We start from the raw sequence: 22102 nt of genomic DNA on the forward strand, positions 1-22102 counted from the left end.
AAATGTTCAACCAGCCAGTTACACATTTTAAGGTAAAGATACCTTAAATCAGAATGTGGGACATTCCACCGAATGGGTGCCATTTGCTTGTTGTACCACTCCCAGATTAAACTTAATTTGTTATATCTTTTCAACACTGATTATAATAACACACACTTAACTATTCAAAATGTGTATTGGTCAACCTCAGGCTACGTTACAAGGTTTGGAAGTCAAAGATGGCTGCATTTTTTTTCAGTTCTGTTACCAAAACTCTGAAAGTAACAGGACTGAGTTTTTAGCCTAGGATTATCGAATACATGGAATTAAGCCACATGGCGTCATCGCTAATAGCATGACCACACTTGGCACATTCTAGTGATTTACCAAAAATCTGTATTTTTAAAATAAATATCATCCAAGAAATAATTTGAGTAACAGGACAGTATGTTGACATTGACCTTATCAGTCAAAGTTAAAAAAAAATCAAATATACAGAAAAGTAAATGAGAGAACTAACTTTTGGTCTTCCCATGGCCTTCAGAAGACACAACTGATGTAACTTCCTATTGAGCATGTGATTTATGGAATGTTCCAAATTTGTCAGATGGGGTAATATGTTTGGGTAACAGGACTGAGTGAAAACCCAGGGATGCGACTAAAATGTGTATTTTAACTAAGATATTGTGGATTTCTTATGAAAAAAAATATATTTAAACCATGGATAGGATATGGAGTCGCACAACAGTGCAAAAGAAATACTGTTTCTGAAGGATTTTAATCATAATATTTCATAGTTAAGTGTAAAGTTAGAGTGCGTGGACAGGTAACACATGCTATTTTTCAGTGTTTTAGGTAGTTTTTATTAATCCTTACAATTATATATCTTAAATTTGAAATCGGATCAATGTGCAGGACATTCTGCGTAATAAGGAAATGTATTTTAAAGTACATTTTTATGTGCATTTATACATATAATTTTCTAGGGACGGAAATGACACCGATTCGGTGGAATGGCTCATATAATGGACATCTGAGTGTGAAATTAAACTAGTCTTCCGTACCATTTCAGAAACAAACTGTCCAACTTCTAAAGTGTTTTGTGACATTTTGCACGACAGAGAATTTGTTTGGTGAGTGTATTTGAATAGTGTGGTCGTGTCTTAGTGCTATTTTGAATTTATGTTTGAAAGTTTTAAGTGAAAGTTTCCAAGTGAATTATCTGGAAAGTGATTGATTTTGATCGAGTTTGAGGTTTTAAGTGAAAGATTACTAGTGAGTGTATTTCGGTCGGACTAAAATTTTGCATTCGAGTGAATTTCTTTGCGGAGTATATTTTGATCGTATGGTAGTATTTATAGCGCCATTTTTAAATTTTGTTTGAAAACTTTCAGTCCAAGTTTGCAAATGAGCAAATTCCTTCGATCCGTTCCGACAGGATTTGGATAGGATTTCTAGTGCTTTTTAAAAATTCTGTTGGAAAGTGTTTAGTGAGAGAGATGCATTTTAGTAGTACTAAGACAGTGCGGTATTTATTTAATTGGGTTGTTACTATTTTGGTTAAATCTTATTAAAATTTAATTTATAATAGTTCTCTGTATTTTTACATGAGGTACGGAAGCCGAGAGAGGCCCTTCATATAATCTTTTTTTTTTTTTTTTTATTCACCTTGTTATCCTGCGATAATGACATAATTAATTCAGGATCTCGAGAAAACAACACAACTAATTCGAGATCTCGAGAAAACAAAACAATTATTTCATGATCTCGAGAAAACAGCTGAGATTTCTAGCAGAGCTGTGCCCCCCTATGGGTCAGACAACGAAGACTTAAGGCCAATTTATGCTGACAACCCAGTCCTCGCAGATAGCGTCCGCGTAGCCCCCCCCACCTTCGCAGACGCTCTGCGCGCACCTCCCAAAAATTGTGACCACCGCAGAAGCCTCGCAGACAAGAGGGCTCTGATTGGTCCACTCTACATCCGCTGTACACGCACTTCCGCTTCCCTACTTTCCCGGTTTGTTTTGTTTTCACGACCGCCATTTTTAAAACACGAGCGAAGATGGAGCAGCACGAAGAGCGGTTGATCCAGGAAGTGAGGAAGTACGTACATCTATACGACTCCAGTTCTAGTCATTATAAGTAACCGGAGGATAAACACTCCAGTAACCACACCCACCAGCTACTCCTTGCGATTTCGCGACTTCGCGCCCCCTTGCGTTGTGGCGGTGAATAACATCGCGCACGCCTATTACTCCCCGCTCAACGATAAATTACAACTGTCTGCGAAAAGCTATCTGCAAAAGCCTTGTCGCAAGAGCATGCAGAGGCCCTTAGAAATTGGCGGACATGTAACAGAGCAGAAATGGCTTTTTACGATGCCTTGAGAGAGAGGGGGGCCAGTCTTCTGCGGAGGTGCCGCGGACTAATTTTGAAATTATCCCTTATTAAAAGACTTAATGCAATCTCTCCCTGCGTCAACCCCTGATCAGAATATTGCCTTATTAGGTGATCGATTATTCCAGACATTCTAATGACCAAAGTTGCATCTATACAGAATGAGAAATAGCCCCAAAGTCAGCATATCACAAGTCTCTTGGCGCACCTGAATGAACCGTTTCTCAGCTGTTTACTCGAGATCACGAAATAATTGTTTTGTTTTCTCGAGATCTCAAAATAACGGTTTTGTTTTCTCGAGATCTCGAATTAGTTGTGTTGTTTTCTCAAGATCCTGAATTAATTATGTCGTTATCTCGGGATAACAAGGTGAATAAAAAAACGGATTATATGAAGGGCCTCTCGCGGCTTCCGTACATGAGCTTACAGAAGGAAAACGCATTTGATGCAGTCCAATAATCCTTTCATTCACTGTGACTATTTTAAGAAATGATCAACATTCTTCGAAAGCATCACTCGTGTCATTTTCTGTGGGTCTCTGTATGGAGACAATATTCAGGCCTGAGATTTTTCAGCTAAAAATCTGATTTAAGACTTCCCTTTCATTATTATTATTATTATTATTATTATTAAAATTCAAGACGAGTATTAGTTCCGATGTTTCACTCTGAGCTCTCTCATGCCTGATACATGAATTCCATAACCTAGAGTAACTGATAGAACAATATCAACCATTCAAAAACTCTTTAATTCTATAAATTTCAAATGGTTTGCAATTAATTGGGATCCACTGTTTTTATCGTTTCAACCGCGCCTCAGACCCTCGTCCAATTGAAAATGTCGTTCACGCACTTTTCTCCCCCGTGAGAGTTTTGAAAAGCTGGCAAGTATGCTGCACTCAAGCCGAACTGCAATGTAAGTAAACAGAAGTGGACTCGACTCAAGCGATTTGTTTGGCTTAAATGACGTCACGCGCCGAGTGGTCACGGAAATAGCCGACAGAAATTCGCAGCGATCCGCGCTAACTTATTTTAATTACTACTTGGGACCAGAAGAACATTTACAGAGGGTTTTTTTTTAACATATAAAGTTTCAAATGTGCATAAAATGAAAACCATTGCCTACAGTGTTGATCTGTCTTGATGTACATGACGACAAAAATAATTAGAATACAGTTAGTTGGTATTTAAAAGATGTGTCGGGGCCTGTGGTGAGCCTGGAGGAAAGGAGCCTGTGAATGAAAAAGCAAGTTTTGCACTGTTGCTGTCAAAGAGACAGACCTGCGACACAAAAGGTTTTTCAGTCACGTCACAAGAATCGGCAGCGCAATTCACAGCATGTAGTCGGGTAAAAGTTCTTAGTTTAAATGAAAGGCCAGTGTCGAAGACCATCATCAACAAGAGGACCAAGCTCCAAGTCACCGATTCCACCCACACTTACACAACTGTGTGGATTTAAAGGTCTGATGGCACGAACATGACTCTATGCAATTTCTTAAATAAACTATACAACATGGCAAACATGTTAGATTTCTGTTATAATTACGTGAAAAGAAGCTGTTACGCGAATATCCAACTTTTAATTGCACAGCGCAAGAAAACTGGGTCCGTGGCTCGCGGCCATGTTGTGACGTCAGCGGAAGAACACGCTGCGGTTCACTGGCTGTTCTACTCTGGTTCTACTCAATGGAAATGGCGCATGAAAACGCCGGTGAACTCTCTAGCGCTAGCTCTTCCTCTGAACAAAAGAACAACCAAATACTGGTACTTTAAGCAGTGATCATGATGGCATGATTTTATCTGATTTTAAATAAATGAGATTGATGATAATGTGAATGTTCGCAACTAGTACATACAAACTCTGCAGCTTCTGATTCAGCAGCTGCGTCATACTCCGCAAAAACATCAGCAAGAACCTACAATATAAATGGAAATGCAATACACTAAGCTCAAATGACTTTTGGAAAGTATAATTTCAAAATTTTTTCTACATATTCTTGAAGTCGGTCATCGGGGTACTTGCTACCGTTCCCTAACAACACATGGCAAAGGGTAAAGTGTAGTGTTGCTACGAGTTCTTGCTAAAGCCTCCGGTGGAAGATCCTCAATGTGCTGATAAGACGTACAGTTCTATATAACACACAAGTGTCACGATAATCACAAAACAGATGCAAATTGTTAAAATACCTAATTTTTAAGCAATCATGTGTTGATCTCTTCCGAATAGAATCTATGATAGCCTACCCTCTTTACCCTTTGCCTCTCGTTGCTAGGCGGCAGTTACATGAAAGCCGCAAGCTTTCACAAGCAAATACATGACTGATATCACGCCGACTTTATGATTACATTTATGATTATCATGAATGTGTACTCTATGATGTGTACTCTGAGCGCTCTGGAGCGAGTCACTTCCAAGATGGCCGCGCAGACCGCAGTGTTACTATTTTTAGCATCATGTCGGAGCACTCTATAGCTCTACGGACCTTTATCTTATGTCGTTTCTCAACACGTTCTGACAGTTGGACTGTGTTTGGAGGAGTCGCCTTGTCCCAGGCGACTGCTGGATCCGGCATAGCTACTAGTAGACCCCCTCCGAAATACTGTGGGCACTGCTGATGGTAGTAACACACGTTTGTGCTGAACTGAACACCCAAGAGATTCCTTTAAGCTGGGAAGGGTGTCAAAACAATCCAAATCGAAGTGTTCAGAGCACAGGACGGATGTTGGTGAGGGCTCCCACTTGTCACGAGTGCGCCTGACTTGCTTCACCCACTTCGCATGCAGCTCGGGATCTCTGGGAAACTTGAATAAACTTGCCCCATCCTTGTGGGTTTTGGAGCAAAAGCCGGCAACACAACGCGAAAGCATAATAACTAATATATAAAAAATAATGTATAATAATACTAATAATGACAAACTGAACACCTGTCGCATCAACAACAAACTGGTAAGTTAGGAGGTAGGTTCTTTCGCTGACGTCATATAGCCCCTCCTCCTCTTTCGTCTCCTGGGTGCTGCAGCCCCGTCAAATTTGCCCAAATAGCCGCGTTTTTTATCATAACTTGTAAAATAGGCGCCTTCGTGAATTAATATATGGATCATCGGGAATTACTTTTTATGTTATAAAACATCGCCAAAGATGTCAAAAACGTGTCATCAGACCTTTAAGATGCAAGCTGTATCTTAAATACACACAGTTGTGTCCTGAATACCTCTCTCTTATTCAGTCTTTTACCTGATTTAAATCATATGACACTATTGCAGTTCAGGTCAGATAATGTGGGATCTCGGGCGATTTTTAGGTTTTGAAATGATACAGGAATTATTAGGAGAATTTAGCACAATAGGGTCGTAAACATTCTGGTTCACACTCCAGTCCAGAAGGTAGCGGTAATGCACCTAAAAGCTGTTTGCCAACCGCCATAAAACAATATAAAAGAAGGAGAAAGATTTACCTAATGTGGAAATCCCACTCTGGTCATTGGTCCGCAAGTCTCGCTCCTCCACGAAATCATGGCGTGCTGATCGCAGTCGATGGAGAATTCGTGCTCTGCGCGAGGCTTACGGCTAGTTCGATGAACCCAGAACAACATGGGAATGGTGCGGATTTCGTGTCAATTACGAGAAATGCATGCTAATCCTTGCTAATTTCTTATGGAATCAATTTTGTGCCAAAATGTTCATACAATACTTTTGAAATATCAAACAAAAACGACAAATCAAAATACAAAAAAAGTCAATTTTTTTTAGACTGGCAAACAAATTATTCGTGTAATCGTGCAAAATATCAGTCTATTACTCTTCAGAAACCTTTTAATTTTGTTCCGCGTCTTTCTCAGTTTTGTTTGACGTAATTTATTTTGGTTGCGATTCCAGCTTTCTCGTTTGCGCTCCCTGACTTTTTGCTTGCAGTTTTGGCACAAACTTCACGTGTGGGTGGGCTGTCCAGGAACGCATTCCCATTGGCTAACTTGTTTGACTGACAGCTACGCTCAGCCATTCCCTACTCGGATTCTGGCGGACTGTTTGACGAGTGACCGATCCATTGACGGTAAACAAGGATCGAGTGGACTTCAGTGGCGACTATGATATTGAATTAATTCAACAAAGTGTAAATTCAATATCATAGTCGCCACTGAAGTCCACTCGATCCTTGTTTACCGTCAATGGATCGGTCACTCGTCAAACAGTCCGCCAGAATCCGAGTAGGGAATGGCTGAGCGTAGCTGTCAGTCAAACACAAGTTAGCCAATGGGAATGCATTCCTGGACAGCCCACCCACACGTGAAGTTTGTGCCAAAACTGCAAGCAAAAAGTCAGGGAGCGCAAACGAGAAAGCTGGAATCGCAACCAAAATAAATTACGTCAAGCAAAACTGAGAAAGACGCGGAACAAAAATAAAATAAAAGGTTTCTGAAGAGTAATAGACTGATATTTTGCACGATTACACGAATACTTTGTTTGCCAGTCTAAAAAAATTGACTTTTTTTTTTTTTTGTATTCTGATTTGTCGTTTTTGTTTGATATTTCAAAAGTATTGTATGAACATTTTGGCACAAAATTGATTCCATAATTTCTGTGTTTTTAAAAAAGAAAATCAAGACATTGGGTTTTATGCGGACAAGTTTACTTAATCAGCATTCCGGGGTTTTTTTTATTTTTTATTTATTTTATTTTTTTTAAATTTACTTTTGGTAGCATATTTTGGGCGCCTTTTTAATTTGGGTGCCTACGACGTTATCCGTCGCAGGTTTTATGTAATTGAAGGCCTGGCTGCTCATTGGATTCTAGTAGATGATGCGTTGCATAGATGCACTTTCCTCTAAAATGTTTCTTTTTAGTGGGAAAAGATGTGATTTGTGGACAAATGGGTGGTTTTGTGGCAAGTTTGCGGAGATATTGCGCTTATATTATGGATATCATGCTAGCCTGCTGCTATCAGTGAGACCATGACGACTGGTAATAAACTAGAGATATGAACATCTCCGATCAAGCAGCAGAAAGCAATTGGATTGAAATGATATGAAAAATCACTTGTTAGTGTGATCACGAGGTAAGTTTTGGTGAGCTTGATTCATGGCTACGTTTGAGCCCGGATGCATTATATAGCATCGAAAAAAGTAACCTGTGGATTTGTAAAAAGGGGTAAAACCAAGTGAACCATCTAAATGGCCGTCTCGCCGTTTTCTCAGAATGTGGACCCGAGACTGTTTCCCTTCCCACATCCGTACAACCACCTGGCTCTGGATATCTTCAGAGATTTTGACTGCCGAATGGGCAGGCCATCTTGGGAAAGGCACGATGCTGAGAACCGGTGCGCGAGGGAGATTCCATCACGCCAGCGCAACAGGGCCAGACACCCTCGGTGGCGCCGTGTTAACGCGAGACGAGGGCTTTGTCCCACGTCCTCTCTCCACACTCTAGACGGGTGAGTACTGGACATGCAGTTATTGCCAAGCAGTCAGGTTTCGCAACCCCTCTAACGATCACTTTATACGTCGATGTTTAAAATAATTTTAATTTACTATTAAACAGTTTAGGAACCATGTCTCATAGCGTTTATTGTTTTTGTTTCAGCAGACTAATTCAGCAGTTAGTAAACGGAATCATTGCGCCAACAGCTATGCCAAACATGGGAACAGGACCATGGTATGATGATGCAGAATTTACACTTATTGTTTCATTTCAACTTTGTCACGTGGTCTGATCATTTTTTATTTTTTTAGGGGAACGCTACATTCAAATCCAATGGACTACGCCTGGGGTGCCAATGGATTAGATGCCATTATAACACAGGTATTACACCTGACAGGTTTCCGTCATTCTTTATTGCGAAAATTGCTGCTATTTTCTGAAAACAGAAGTCGCAAGTAGTCACTAATGTTTTAAAAAAAAAAAAATAATGCAAAGCTGATGTTATTCGTCAAACCAAATTTGCAAAATGTACTGTTGGGCTTTGAATTTTTTTTTCTTCTTCTTCCTACAGTTATTAAATCGGTTGGGAAATACGGGTCCACCTCCTGCAGACCAAGAAATGATCAAAAACCTCCCGACAGTTCAGATCACAGAGGAGCATGTGGGTGAGTCGCTGCCCGTGGTGCGTGTTTATTACTGCTGCATTGTGGAAGGATATGGACTGGAGAAACGTCTGACTAGTTTTTTGCTACTCATTTAACCGCCGCTCATGATTTCGATTGTGTGATAAACCGTGAATGTGAAAACAGCTGGTTTGGTTGGTCACCGCTGATCCCGTTTTCATGAGATTTCCCTGTGAGGTAAAGCACTCGCTCAGTGGGAACACAAGCACGTCGAGGGAACGCAAGTGTATTCTAGTGTATGTACAGTACAACCTGATATGTAACGAGTGAAAAAGCTGATCATGATATGTACTAAGAACAGGCAGTATAAAACACGAAGAGAACTTATTTTAGAAAAGTGTTAGAGAGAATCAGGAGTAAATAGTTTTTGAAGATTTTTCTTTGTAAATCACTACTGGCATGCGAGATATCCAACCCTGAGCTCTAACATGCCGTCTGCAAGAGGGAAGCTCGATCTCATGGGTTCTTGGAATGGACTGATCTTCAGCTCCACGAAAAAGTGAAAGTACGTCTTCCCAGTTCTGTCACCTCTTGTTGCTCAGCGGAAGGCATTCCATCCCGAGATCCCACCAGATACGATTTCGTCTTGTGGCTGTGAAAGAAGCGTATCTGCAAAGTCAGTCTGTCCCAAATGTTCAGCTATATACAGTTAGGTCCATATATATTTGGACACTGACACAAATTTTGTTTTTTTACCTGTTTACTGAAACATATTCAAGTTATAGTTATATAATGGACATAAAGTCCAGACTTTCAGCTTTCATTTGAGGGTATCCACATTAAAACTGGATGAAGGGTTTAGGAGTTTCAGCTCCTTAACATGTGCCACCCTGTTTTTAAAGGGACCAAAAGTAATTGGACAATTGACTCAAAGGCTATTTCATGGGCAGGTGTGGGAAATTCCTTCATTATGTCAGGCTTTCGTCTAAACCGGGGAACAGGGGCGCTGTGCCCTCTTACTCTCGGCGTGCGCCCTCTTACCGAAATGCCGATTGAACCCCAAGTCACACTTAGGCCATGCACTTGTATGCTACTGCACAACATGCAGTCTTTCTCAAAACGATCTTTTCTCCGTGAAAACATCCCAGCAACACCACGTGACAATGTGTCTGATCATCAAATACGTTATAATTACTCCAAAAATATTCCAATCATAGTAGATACACCGCCAGACGGTGCAAAAACAATCCGAATTGGCGTTTTCCAGACCGAGGCGCCATGTTGTTTAGTTGTTTACTTGTCGCGGCTGCTCTCACGAGATTTGACATGGGTTACATACAAGGTCAGCTGACTTGTAGAGTGAGATTTGTCGAGACTGAATGACCTTTCACCCACCGGCGCGGGAGCTTTTGACAGAAGTTCGCGAGTTGTTTTTGTTGACACTTGGGCATTTAAAGATGTTATCCCACGGCATGAAATGGAATAAAGCCAAAGGCTGTCCAGGGCAGAAGAAGATTACTACTTTCTTTTTCAATGTTGACAGACAATTTGTTACAATTTCCCTCTCAGATAGCCTCAGAATGTCCCATTGTAGCCTCAATTTTTCAAACGCTTCGCACGGCAGAGAGGGGGGGACGGACAACCGGCACCCCACCCCCCCACCCCCCGGTCGCTTCGCTCCCTCGCCATGGTGAGCGCCCTCATACTAAATTTTTCTAGAAAAAACCCTGTATGTCATTCTCAATTAAGCAGATAAAAGGCCTGGAGTTGATTTGAGGTGTGGTGCTTGCATTTGGAAGAGTTTGCTGTGAAGAAAACATGCGGTCAAAGGAGCTCTCCATGCAGGTGAAACAAGCCATCCTTAAGCTGCGAAAACAGGAAAAAACCCATACGAGAAATTGCTACAATATTAGGAGTGGCAAAATCTACAGTTTGGTACATCCTGAGAAAGAAAGAAAGCACTGGTGAACTCATCAATGCAAAAAGACCTGGACACTCACAGAAGACAACAGTGGTGGATGATCGCAGAATAATTTCCATGGTGAAGAGAAACCCCTTCACAACAGCCAACCAAGTGAACAACACTCTCCAGGAGGTAGGCGTATCAATATCCAAATCTACCATAAAGAGAAGACTGCATGAAAGTAAATACAGAGGGTTCACTGCACGGTGCAAGCCACTCATAAGCCTCAAGAATAAAAAGGCTAGATTGGACTTTGCTAAAAAAACATCTAAAAAAAGCCAGCACAGTTCTGGAAGAACATTCGTTGGACAGATGAAACCAAGATCAACCTCTACCAGAATGATGGAAAGAAAAAAGTATGGCAAAGGCGTGGTACAGCTCATGATCCAAAGCATACCACATCATCTGTAAAACACAGCGGAGGCAGTGTGATGGCTTGGGCATGCATGGCTGCCAGTGGCACTGGGTCACTAGTGTTTATTGATGATGTGACGCAGGACAGAAGCAGCTGGATGAATTCTGAGGTATTCAGAGACATACTGTGTGCTCAAATCCAGCCAAACTGATTGGTCGGCGTTTCATAATACACATGGACAATGACCCCAAACATAAAGCCAAAGCAACCCAGGAGTTTATTAAAGCAAAGAAGTGGAATATTCTTGAATGGCCAAGTCAGTCACCTGATCTCAACCCAATTGAGCATGCATTTCACTTGTTAAAGACTAAACTTCAGACAGAAAGACCCACAAACAAACAGCAACTGAAAACCGCTGCAGTAAAGGCCTGGCAGAGCATTAAAAAGGAGTAAACACAGCGTCTGGTGATGTCCATGAGTTCAAGACTTCAGGCAGTCATTGCCAACAAAGGGTTTTCAACCAAGTATTAGAAATGAACATTTTATTTACAATTATTTAATTTGTCCAATTACTTTTGAGCCCCTGAAATGAAGGGATTGTGTTTAAAAAAAAAAAATGCTTTAGTTCCTCACATTTTTATGCAATCATTTTGTTCAACCCACTGAATTAAAGCTGAAAGTCTGAACTTCAACTGCATCTGAATTGTTTTGTTCAAAATTCATTGTGGTAATGTACAGAACCAAAATTAGAAAAATGTCTGTCCAAATATTTATGGACCTAACTGTATGAGCAACAACAAGCTCCAGACGAGTGTCTGGAAAAGACCAGGCATCATCATTTTTCAGACAAATGATGAGGAATTGGATTCGACACCTGCCACGAGTGAGACGCTTCAGTGACAAAACTGGTGTCTGTGCCTTGGTTTTGTGTGCACTGCAAGAATGAAACGATGCACTTTGTATTAAAAGTAGACGGCCTTTCGATGTCATAAAATCGGTGAAATTTGGTCATTGTGATGTGTTTATCTTTGTAGTATCTTAAACGGGTCATTCTGTGGCTGGGAAGTTATTTAATTTGAGCGGATTCCCGAGCAAATAATGTGCATGAAATAGCTCGCTTCGCGCAGTCAAGCAGACCTAGGAAGTCCGTGTATGCGCGCATGCTTACCTGAGTCATCGTCGTCGTCTTCTTTTGGGTTTTACGGCAGCTGGCATCCACAGTGCTGCATTACCGCCATCTACAGGTTTACCTTGACCGTGCACTAACGGTTACAGCATTCTGTCGCTAAACAAACAGCTGATCAGACCGATTATTTATTAGTTTGGTCCTGCGTTTCCTTTCCTTCGCATATAACATAACGTAGCGGCACGGTGGTGTAGTGGTTGGCGCTGGCGCCTCACAGCAAGAAGGTCCGGGTTCGAGCCTCGTGGCCAGCGAGGGCCTTTCTGTGCGGAGTTTGCATGGTGTCCGCGTGGCTTCCTCCGGGCGTTCCGGTTTCCCCCACAGTCCAAAGACATGCAGGTTAGGATAACTGCCGACTTGTCCAGGGTGTACCCCGCCTTTCGCCTGTAGTCAGCTGGGATAGGCTCCAGCTTGCCTGCGACCCTGTAGAACAGGATAAAGCGGCTAGAGATAATTTGATAACATAACGTCTTTTCTTCTCACTTTCTGTTACTGTAGTCGGTCTTTCACGTTTCATTCGCACACTCGCGTCTTCCATTTTTATCTCTTGTTTCAAATTTGTATCCCACAATGCCTTGCGTGAACAGGGAAAGCCCACCATGTCATGCATGACGTAGTATCTTGTATTGGGTCATGGTGAAGCAGGAAAAAATAGCGGAGAATTTAGGGCCACGTGGCTTTAAATTCATCAGTTGTTCTTTTTCGGGAAAAACAAGTCATAAAATCAGAAGTCCGTGATTTTTGAATTCAGTTGCTTTCGGTCCACTAAACAAAAATAACTGGGTGTCAGGGAAAATTTTTTTGTCCTAAACGTGAAAAATCTGAAAGGCAGTCTAGCTTTCAAAATAGCTGTGCCTCGGCACGTTTTTGTATTCAGCATGGTACTAATATTACAGATATCGGCATTTATTTATAGCAGTACTCAAAATACTACCCTAAATTAAAAAAAAAAAAAAAGTACTTTAAATGAAAAGAACCGTTATTCTTGCATAAACACGTTTTAATATGAAATATAATACAACGTAAATAAAACTATAGCACAACACTGTGGAGGTTTGTATCACTATGCTTATGATGATGGGTTCATGATTCGGTTGAGGGTTTGTCGATCTGATTTCTATAATTTTACTCTGACCTCAGCCAACTCCAAGAGCTTGATTTTACCGAAGGAGCATCATTTCCTAATGAGGACTTATACATTGTTTGTTTTTCTCCCCTGTTCCTGTGCAGGAGCTGGTTTAGAATGTCCCGTGTGTAAAGAAGAGTACACCGAGGGGGAAAGCGTTCGAGAACTTCCATGCAGTCACCTCTTTCACAATGACTGTATCGTGCCCTGGCTCGAACAGGTATCTCGCTCATCTTTTCCCGACTTCTACTCTGCTTCGCTTTCTGTTTCTTTTAAATACTGTGGTTGTATTTTTCAATTTATTGCAGCGTTTGTTCTCATTTAAGGCAGAGAGTGTCCCAAGTATCCATCAGTATGATCATACAGGGGACATTTTTGTGATGGCTGAGGCACCACGTGTCCGACCAAAGATTTTTCATAGCAAAGCAGCCTTAAGGCAATTAGCATGAAATTCACGGTTCAGAGTTTATAGGCATGTGGGCCACACAAAGCAAATCTCTGTGCAGGTCAACTGTTTTAAAAATATAATATAAGAGACGATGCATGTGTAAGGACCGCTAGCATTTTTAGTTTTTACAGATTGATTAATCAGGGTAGATTTTTTTTTTTAAATATAATTCTGCATGGCGGCACGGTGGTGTAGTGGTTAGCGCTGTCGCCTCACAGCAAGAAGGTCCGGGTTCGAACCCCGTGGCCGGCGAGGGCCTTTCTGTGTGGAGTTTGCATGTTCTTCCCGTGTCTGTGTGGGTTTCCTCCGGGTGCTCCGGTTTCCCCCACAGTCCAAAGACATGCAGGTTAGGTTAAAGGCCAATTTATGCTGACAACCCAGTCCTCACAGATAGCGTCGCAGACAGTGTCTGCGTAGCCCCCCCACCTTCGCAGATGCTCTGCGCGCACCTCCCAAAAATTGTGACCACCGCAGAAGCATCGCAGACAAGAGGGCTCTGATTGGTCCACTCTACATCCGCTGTACACACACTTCCGCTTCCCTACTTTCCCGGTTTGTTTTGTTTTCACGACCGGCATTTTTAAAAACACGAGCGAAGATGGAGCAGCACGAAGAGCAGTTGATTGAGGAAGTACGTACATCTATACGACTCCAGTTCTAGTCATTATAAGTAACCGGAGGATAAACACTCCACTAACCACACCCACCAACTACTCCTAGCGACTTCGCGCCCCCTTGCGTTGTGCCGGTGAATAACATCGCGCACGCCTATTACTCCCCGCTCAACGATAAATTACAACTGTCTGCGAAAAGCTATCTGCGAAAGCCTTGTCGCAAGAGCATGCAGAGGCCTTAACTGGTGACTCTAAATTGACCGTAGGTGTGAATGTGAGTGTGAATGGTTGTCTGTGTCTATGTGTCGGCCCTGTGATGACCTGGCGACTTGTCCAGGGTGTACCCCGCCTTTCGCCCGTAGTCAGCTGGGATAGGCTCCAGCTTGCCTGCGACCCTGTAGAACAGGATAAAGCAGCTAGAGATAATGAGATGAGAGAATTCTGCATAAATGTGGCCTAAAACATCAGATTTTCACACAAGTCCTAAAAGTAGATAGAGACTCCAATGAGACAAAATATTATACTTGTTCATTTGGATTATTTTCCTCAATAAATAATCGTCCATAACTGTGAGTGGTAAGTGTGTGAACCTGGAGGATTAGCAGGTAATTTGAAGGTGAACTTCGTCAGGTGTTTTCAGTTAATGGGGTGACAATCAGGTGTGAGCGTGTGCACAGTTTTATTTCGAGAGCAGGGATCTGTCAAAGTCTGATCTTCACAACACGTATTTGTGGAGATGTATCATGACACGAGCAAAGGAGATTTCTGAGGACCGTAGAGAGAGAGTTGCTGGAGCTCATCAGGCTGGAAAAGGTTCCAAATCAATCTCCAAAGAGTTTGGACGCCACCAATCCGCAGTCTGACAGATGGAGGAAATTCAAGATCACCGTTACCCTCCCCAGGAGTGATGGACCAACAAAGATCACTCCGCGACCAAGGCATCATCCTCAAGGTCACAAAGGAACTGAGGGTGACGACTTCTAAGAAACTAAAGGCCTCTCTTGCATTGGCTAATGTTCAGGAGAACGCCTGAAGTTTTTTGTTAAAGGGTGAAGAACCACCAACATGCTATCTTTGCAAGACATCGTTGATAATTGAGCATATTTTACTTTGCTGTCCTGGGCTAAACACCACAAGAGAATGTTTTTACTCGCAAAATACCTCGGGTGATCTTTAAGAAGGTGCTATCACCAAAAGTGTTAGTTGATGTCATGTGTTTTTTAAATCAGCTCACTTAGTTATTTGTTTTTTACCTCCACACTCTGATTTTCTCCCTGAAATGAATTGCATATTGACAGATATTTGTCAACATCTCCGTGTATACACCTCACCTTGACCAATCGTACATTTCCCGGTGCCCCACATTGAATCAGGCTTTGATGCATGGAGGTCTGATTCCAACCAGAATCCGCCAAAGCCTGATGTATACCCCCTTGAACACTCACAGAGACTCAGGACATTCCTGCTCAATTGGGGGAAGCCCACAGCGCATCAGGAATGCAAATCGGAATCCCTGCTTCTTTGTGGAAATGCCGATCCTGGGAAATCCCAGCCTTCTTGCTGTGCTGGTCAGACCTGCCTGGACTTTCTCCTGATTTTGATGGGCTTGGAAGTGTTCACCGTGGGAGATAGTGTGGGGGTTGGTGGCAGTACAGACACGGAAAGGAGAAAAGGGTGAGGAGACACGAGGACTGACACGAGGGCCGTGAGCGGATATCGGGGCAATTGGCCTCCCACCCCACAGAAACTGAGCTGCATGAGTGCCTGCTCCTGGAAATGCGGTCACGTCACGTGATCCTCTGCCAGTCAGACCATCTCCTCCAGCAGTGCTGCAGGGTGACGCTGGCTCCGCGTCAATGTCTTGCATGGTAGTTGTGCGACGAATAGCTCCAGTATCACTCGGTCGATGATGGCCTTGACGTCCCACTCCCCTCCCAGTAGCCACCATTGGCAGGTGTCTTGGAGCCGTTGCACGAGTGATACTGCGTTAAAGCGCTGGTGCTGCTCCTCTGGGCCACAGCTGACCTGCTGCAGTATAGTCTGTTTCAGGCTGGGGTACTCCAGCGTGCTGGTGGGCCGCGAGCTGGGATTCACCCAACAGGAGTGGCAATAGACGTGTCGTTACAGCCACTGTGAGTTTGGCCCTAAGCTCGTCCCTGCAACACGCTCTAACAGTTCAACAAAGTCTTCGGGGTTGTCCTGCGGCCTCATCTTGACCAGCTGGACAGGTGCGTTAGCTGCAGGAGCAACTGCTGGAGCACCCGCTGACTGGACCAAGCTCCAGATCACCTGCCAGTCCTCCACCTGGGCCTCAAGCAGAGTCCGAAAGCACTGCCTCTACTTGACAGACAGTGAGACGAGTTCATGGTGCTGGTGGTGGAGGTCCTTGGTGAGTGTCTGGAGGAGCTCTCTGACTGGTTCGGACTCCAGGGCGGCATTTTGTTCCTCAGTCACAGGTCTCTGCACCAGTGTAACAACTTTCTACGTTTGGGTCAGTGACGAACTGGAGACAAGCATGACAATTCAAGGTGGACTTTTTCACTATTACTTTTCAGGGAACACTAAGGAAACACATGTTGTGAATGCAGCTCTCTCTCTCATCACTGGCCATCTGAAAGATGAACAGAGAGACATGTTAACAGACAGCCAGTAATTAGATTGGCTTGTAATTGTAAAGCGACCTTGGGTATTGAAAAAGGCGCTATATAAATTTTATTATTATTAGACACAAGTGTAACTTGTGACGTTACTTGCTGGTTCAACCCGACTCCTCACTGTTCACAGCTGATGCTCGACCACACCCTCGCTGCCACACACTGCCTTCCAGCATCTTCCAGAACCTTACCCCATCTGTGAAACCTGGTGGTGGTAGTATGCTTTGGGCCTCTTTGGCTGCATCTGGGCCAGGACGGCTTGCCATCATTGATGGAACAAATGAGTTCTGAATTATACCAGCAAATTCTAAAGGAAAATGTCAGGTAGGGTGCATCAGTTGCCCTCACATTCATAAAATCTGATGGATTTTTGTTTAGGTGTTCCTTTTCACCAATAAAGACATCCTGTAAAATTTTTTGACTATATTCAAAAGTCTAATGGTGGCACCATGAGGTTCTTTTTTTTTTTTTTTTTTTTTGCCAAAAACCGCTTATTTTGTTTTCGCGTAAGGTTTGAATCACAATGTTGGACTCCATTTATTGATTTCTTGTGAGCCAGAGATCATGTTAAGAACCTTTGCAAGGGATTGAGAAGCATTAATGTGATTCATAATACATTTGTATTGTTTAAAAGTAGTTGAACAATGATTCAGTGAACAGCTAAAACTCAAACTGTGCTTGATATATTTAGAATATGTACTAAAAATGTGTATCTAAGATATTTGGTATACTCTATAAGGTGCCATAATGTTTCATGAAAAGTGATCGAAATTTTGTCATAAGTCATGAAATGGAGCACTTGCATGTGACGTCACAGCCGATCCAGATTGTGACAGACGCCATCTTGTCAGTCAAACGCCATATTCCGCCTTCTACTTCTGGTTCTACTTCTGCTTTTACTTCTACCTTTTCTTCTGGAAAACCCTACTATATACAATTCTTCTACAACGGCTGCGGCTACAAGCTCTCCCTATCTGTGCACGTTTTTTGTTTTTTGTGTGTATTTTTGCGTGTTGTTCGTCTGTACCGGACTTCAATATCCACTACAACCGTATGGACTTACTGGACATTGGTTTCCAGCAGAAAATGACGGTTTGTAGCGATTTCCATCGCATGCACAACATTCCGGATGAGAAAAAAAACAACATTCCAGACGAGATAGCAAGACCAGCGGGGTCTCCGTGGATTGTTATCGGAAGCAAAGCGAAGGAGGCGGTGCCGGGAGCGGAAGCAAAAGCGAGGCTGCAGAGCCGGCCTGTTGACTAAGCTCAGAAAACAGCCACTCAAATCTCCACTGCCAAGCCTCTACCTCTCCAACGCCAGATCCATGGTAAACAAGACGGACGATTTGGAATTACCTTATTCTATTCTATAATCGGCTGGTCAGTGCTATACTCAATACTTAAGTGACTTACCCATCCAATGAGGATTCTTGTTTACAAGATGCTACATCTGAGTCGCTGACACATCCTGAATTTCTGTTAAGATAACTGTCCAGAGATTTATAAGCACGCAGTGCTTCACCACTGAACAGCGAGGGAAAGTTAATGAGGTAATTATACACGTCCGGGTATTCCGCTGGCAGTTCAAAATCCGGTCGTGAAAACTCCGTCCGGAAAGCCATAAGGGTCACAAATCTGTAGATCGTTTATTTTAGACATATATCTAGTTATCTGTTCATTAGAAAAATGAGCAGTGTAGTCCGTCGGTTGAAATTGATCCATTCTGTACACGAGTGCAGCAGTATTCAGCGGTGTTTTTGACCGACAAGATGGCGGTTGTGTACTTTCCGGTCACGTGACTGCAAGATCTCTATAGCAGCTTTTTCCAAAACTTTGAGCTCCTGGTGCCACCATTAAACTTTTGCATTTTGTCAAAATATTTCACCCAGTGTGTTTTCTTACCAAAAGGAACAAAAATGCATCATGATCGGAGGAACTTTTCATTTTTAGGGGGCAACTGATGCACCCTAATGTCAGGACATCTGTCCATGAACTGAATCTCAAGAGAAAGTGGGTCAGGCAGAAAGACAACCTAAGTACACAAGTCGTTCCGCTAAAGAATGGTTACAGATGAAAAGGGTGAATGTTTGTTTGTTTTTTGCAATGACCAAATCAAAGTCCTGATCTTAATCTTATAGAAATGTGCGAGGAGTTCATGTGACGAAACCCACCAACATCCTGGAGCGGAAGCTGCTCTGTTTAGAGGAACGGGCTAAAATTCCTCCAAGCTGATGTGCAGGACCAATCAACAGTTACCGACATCATTTGGTTGCAGTTATTGCCGCACAATGACTCGCATATTTTGCCACTCTCAGATATGTAATAATAATAATAATAATATAACATCTTCCTTAAGTTAAATGAACAAGTATAAGCTTTGGTATTCTATTTAAGTTCTTTTTGTTTTGAGTTCTCTTTTTCTGCTGTTTTATATCGTGTATTTATTCAGAAATCTGTAAAGGTTCACAAACTTTCAAGCACCAGTGTTGGTGGATATGTACACGCACCATGATACTGTGTAGTGTCTTTGTGACAGGATAGGATAGTTTGTGATCCCAACTCGTTGTGTCTTTCTCCACAGCATGACACATGTCCGGTGTGCAGGAAGAGCTTGAACGGCCAGAACACAGCCACAGATCCTCCCGACTTATCAGGAGCAAACTTCTCCCCTTCGTCGTCGTCGTCGTCATCCTCCTCGAGTTCCTCCTGTGACGAAAATTAATAAAACCCACACACACACAACCCTCAGTATTTATTTATTTATTTATTTAAAAATATTTTTTTGGACTTTTTCCACCTTTATTGGATAGGACAGTGCAGAGACAAGAAATGAGCGGGAGAGAGACGGGGAGGGATCGGGAAATGACCTCGGGTCGGAATCGAACCCGGGTCCCCGGATTTATGGTATGGCGCCTTATCCACCTGAGCCACGACGCCCCAACCCTCAGCATTTTATCTTCGAGATCTCAAACCCCTCATAGGCCGTACGGAGTAAACTGTAACACTCAAGCCCGTTCCGACCCCCTTCGGTCAAAGAACGATTTGGTTTTAAAATGGGCCGTCTGATGAAGATTTAATTCTGAAAAGTTATCCACAAAGCTGACTGTTAAATTTGAATAATTTGTGATCGAAATCTGGTCTAAATACTCGAGCTAGGGATGTTAACCGATGACCGTTTGACCGATGGTTGACCGAATCAACATCAACCGGTTAAATTTTTTTTTTGGTTGTCAGTTAAAAATAAATCAATCGTTTTGAAGCTGCCGATTTTGGAGCGGAAAACCTGGAATTCTGGGTTGTAAATGCTTGGGGCATGCCATGCGGTGTAAGGACGACAGCTGACAAATCAGAAACACCCATTCAGCCATGTCCCGCCCCAGTTGAACACAGCTGCCACTCGGCGAAAGAAAAAAGTGTAGAGACAGGCTTTTTAGCTTACAAATTACTATTCTGTTTTTTTTTTTTTTTTTAAATTATTATTAGAAGGCACGTCGAGTTTAGTCCTGCCTTGGCCAGTGCATTCTGAAAGTATGTTTCGGTCTGTAGCCAACAATGCATGTTATTGCAGATCATATCTCTCCACACAAACTAAAGGTAAATACTGTTTTCTTCTCATACTTCCTATGTTTCATGGACTGTAACGGCATTTGCTTATGTAGTAATTTTAATACAGAATTTACTCTGATGAAATTATTCAGACAGTCCAGCCCAAAAAAAAATCGGATCTGCACGATTCAGCCGTGAAAAAGGCGGCATCCGCCAAAAGGCGCACCGTTTGCATCCCTGTTTAAACTCATAGGTTAACCGGCTAATGAGGCTCGGTGGTCGGTCAAGATTTTTTTTTAGTTTTCGCCATCCCTAACTCGAGCACACGTGAACATTGTTTACTGTTGTGAACCAGTGCGCACACGAACACACCTGGGCACAGGCACCACGTGACTCAATGCACCTAATCTGATTCTACTGGTAGGTCGATCAGTTGAGTAAACAAAATGGCGTCGCCCACAAAACCACGGCCCGGAGATTCTCTGATAAATCCAAAGTGCACTTAGAATTCTATTACGGATGCGAAGGCACAAATTGTTAGACGTACGACGCACAAAGATTGTGGAACGTTTTAAAAAAAGTGCATCACTCTCTTCGTGGAAGAGAGAAAAACATGGCAGGAAAGTTGGTAAGCCAAGGTCTGTTGGAACGTTTATGTATTTGTGACAGAATTCCCTGAGGATGCAGCTCTGATGATTGATGCATTGGTTCATTTTCAGTCCACACAAAATATTCCTGATACCTTCTGAGAGCTTTTTGATGCAATTCTGTGGTATTTCAAGAAGAAACGAGCTCTCTAGAGTAGATCTTGTGGGTGATGCACATCCACCTGTGAGCATTAAGAATATACATAGATCAAGGGGGTTTGCAAGTTGTAGAGATGTATTGGAAAAAAAAAAGGAACAGAAAATGCCAAACTAGTGGAAAAAGTTCCTGTTGGATGGTACAAACAGGCACTTGTAGAATTCCTTCATGAGACCTAGATATCGTTGAAGCTAGCATGCCGTGTTGGTCTAGTGATCATGATGACTCATGGCCTGTTTTCGCCATCGTTTAACTTGGAAATGCGACATCTGTGAGGCAGCTGAGGGCAAAGATCTTTTCCATGATCACAGAGACACACGTACGCACAGCAATCCTGAATGCACAGGCAGGATATATATTTTTTTTTTCCCCCATTACTATTCAAACCCATAGTTACTACAGAATAAAGACAAATTGAGAATTTTTGTGATTGTGATTTATTTATTCTACTTCAGATTTGTATTCTAGTACTCTCATCTTGCATTGTTTCTTCAGGCCTCAACATTAGCACTTGCCCGATGGCCCAGCGGTGTTTTTTACGTCTTCCGGGCCACTAAATTTGGCCAAACAGTGGCCCGGGTGGGCCAGTACGTTTTCGATACAAATTAACAAATGTTATTACTCATATTTTACCCAGAATTGTGAAGAAATTGTTCGTAAAATGCACCTTTTCGATACGAGGTCCGCCATCTTTGTTTTCGTCACGCTCCGCGGCAGGAGTGTGTCGTCTTCGTGCATCTTCGAAGATGTTCGGTGCTGTTTGGAAGCGTCATTTTGGCGGGAAAATAGCATCTTGTAGATGAAGACGGTTGCGACAAGGAGACCATCAGAACGGTGAAATTCAAATATGTTCAAACTCCACGCTCCCCAACCTGGCCAAAGGCCAGGTAAACAGTTTAAATACGATCGTGCATAAATTAACTATCGGGTGTTAACGAACGGCTTCATTTTGAACTCGGCAGCCAATCAGAGCGCGCGATGTCACGCTCGGTTT

At 42.6% G+C, this 22102-nt stretch overlaps 1 protein-coding gene across 3 annotated transcripts in view; it reads left to right on the forward strand.

Moving 5' to 3' along the window:
• Positions 1-21533, forward strand: part of LOC132871738 (E3 ubiquitin-protein ligase RNF126-like) — a 45055-nt gene extending 23522 nt beyond the window's left edge. For 2 of the 3 annotated variants that reach the window (XM_060906202.1, XM_060906204.1), the window contains exons 4-9: positions 7568-7803; positions 7953-8024; positions 8102-8171; positions 8362-8455; positions 13145-13260; positions 19340-21533. In XM_060906202.1, coding sequence (XP_060762185.1) covers positions 7568-7803; positions 7953-8024; positions 8102-8171; positions 8362-8455; positions 13145-13260; positions 19340-19480 — 729 coding nt within the window. In that variant the 3' untranslated portion in view covers positions 19481-21533. The remainder of the gene's footprint in view (positions 1-7567; positions 7804-7952; positions 8025-8101; positions 8172-8361; positions 8456-13144; positions 13261-19339) is intronic. The other variant, XM_060906203.1, reaches the window with a different exon arrangement.
• Positions 21534-22102: the final 569 nt, after the last annotated feature.

This window comes from Neoarius graeffei, chromosome 23, assembly GCF_027579695.1.
Source record: "Neoarius graeffei isolate fNeoGra1 chromosome 23, fNeoGra1.pri, whole genome shotgun sequence".
Lineage (NCBI taxonomy): Eukaryota > Metazoa > Chordata > Actinopteri > Siluriformes > Ariidae > Neoarius > Neoarius graeffei.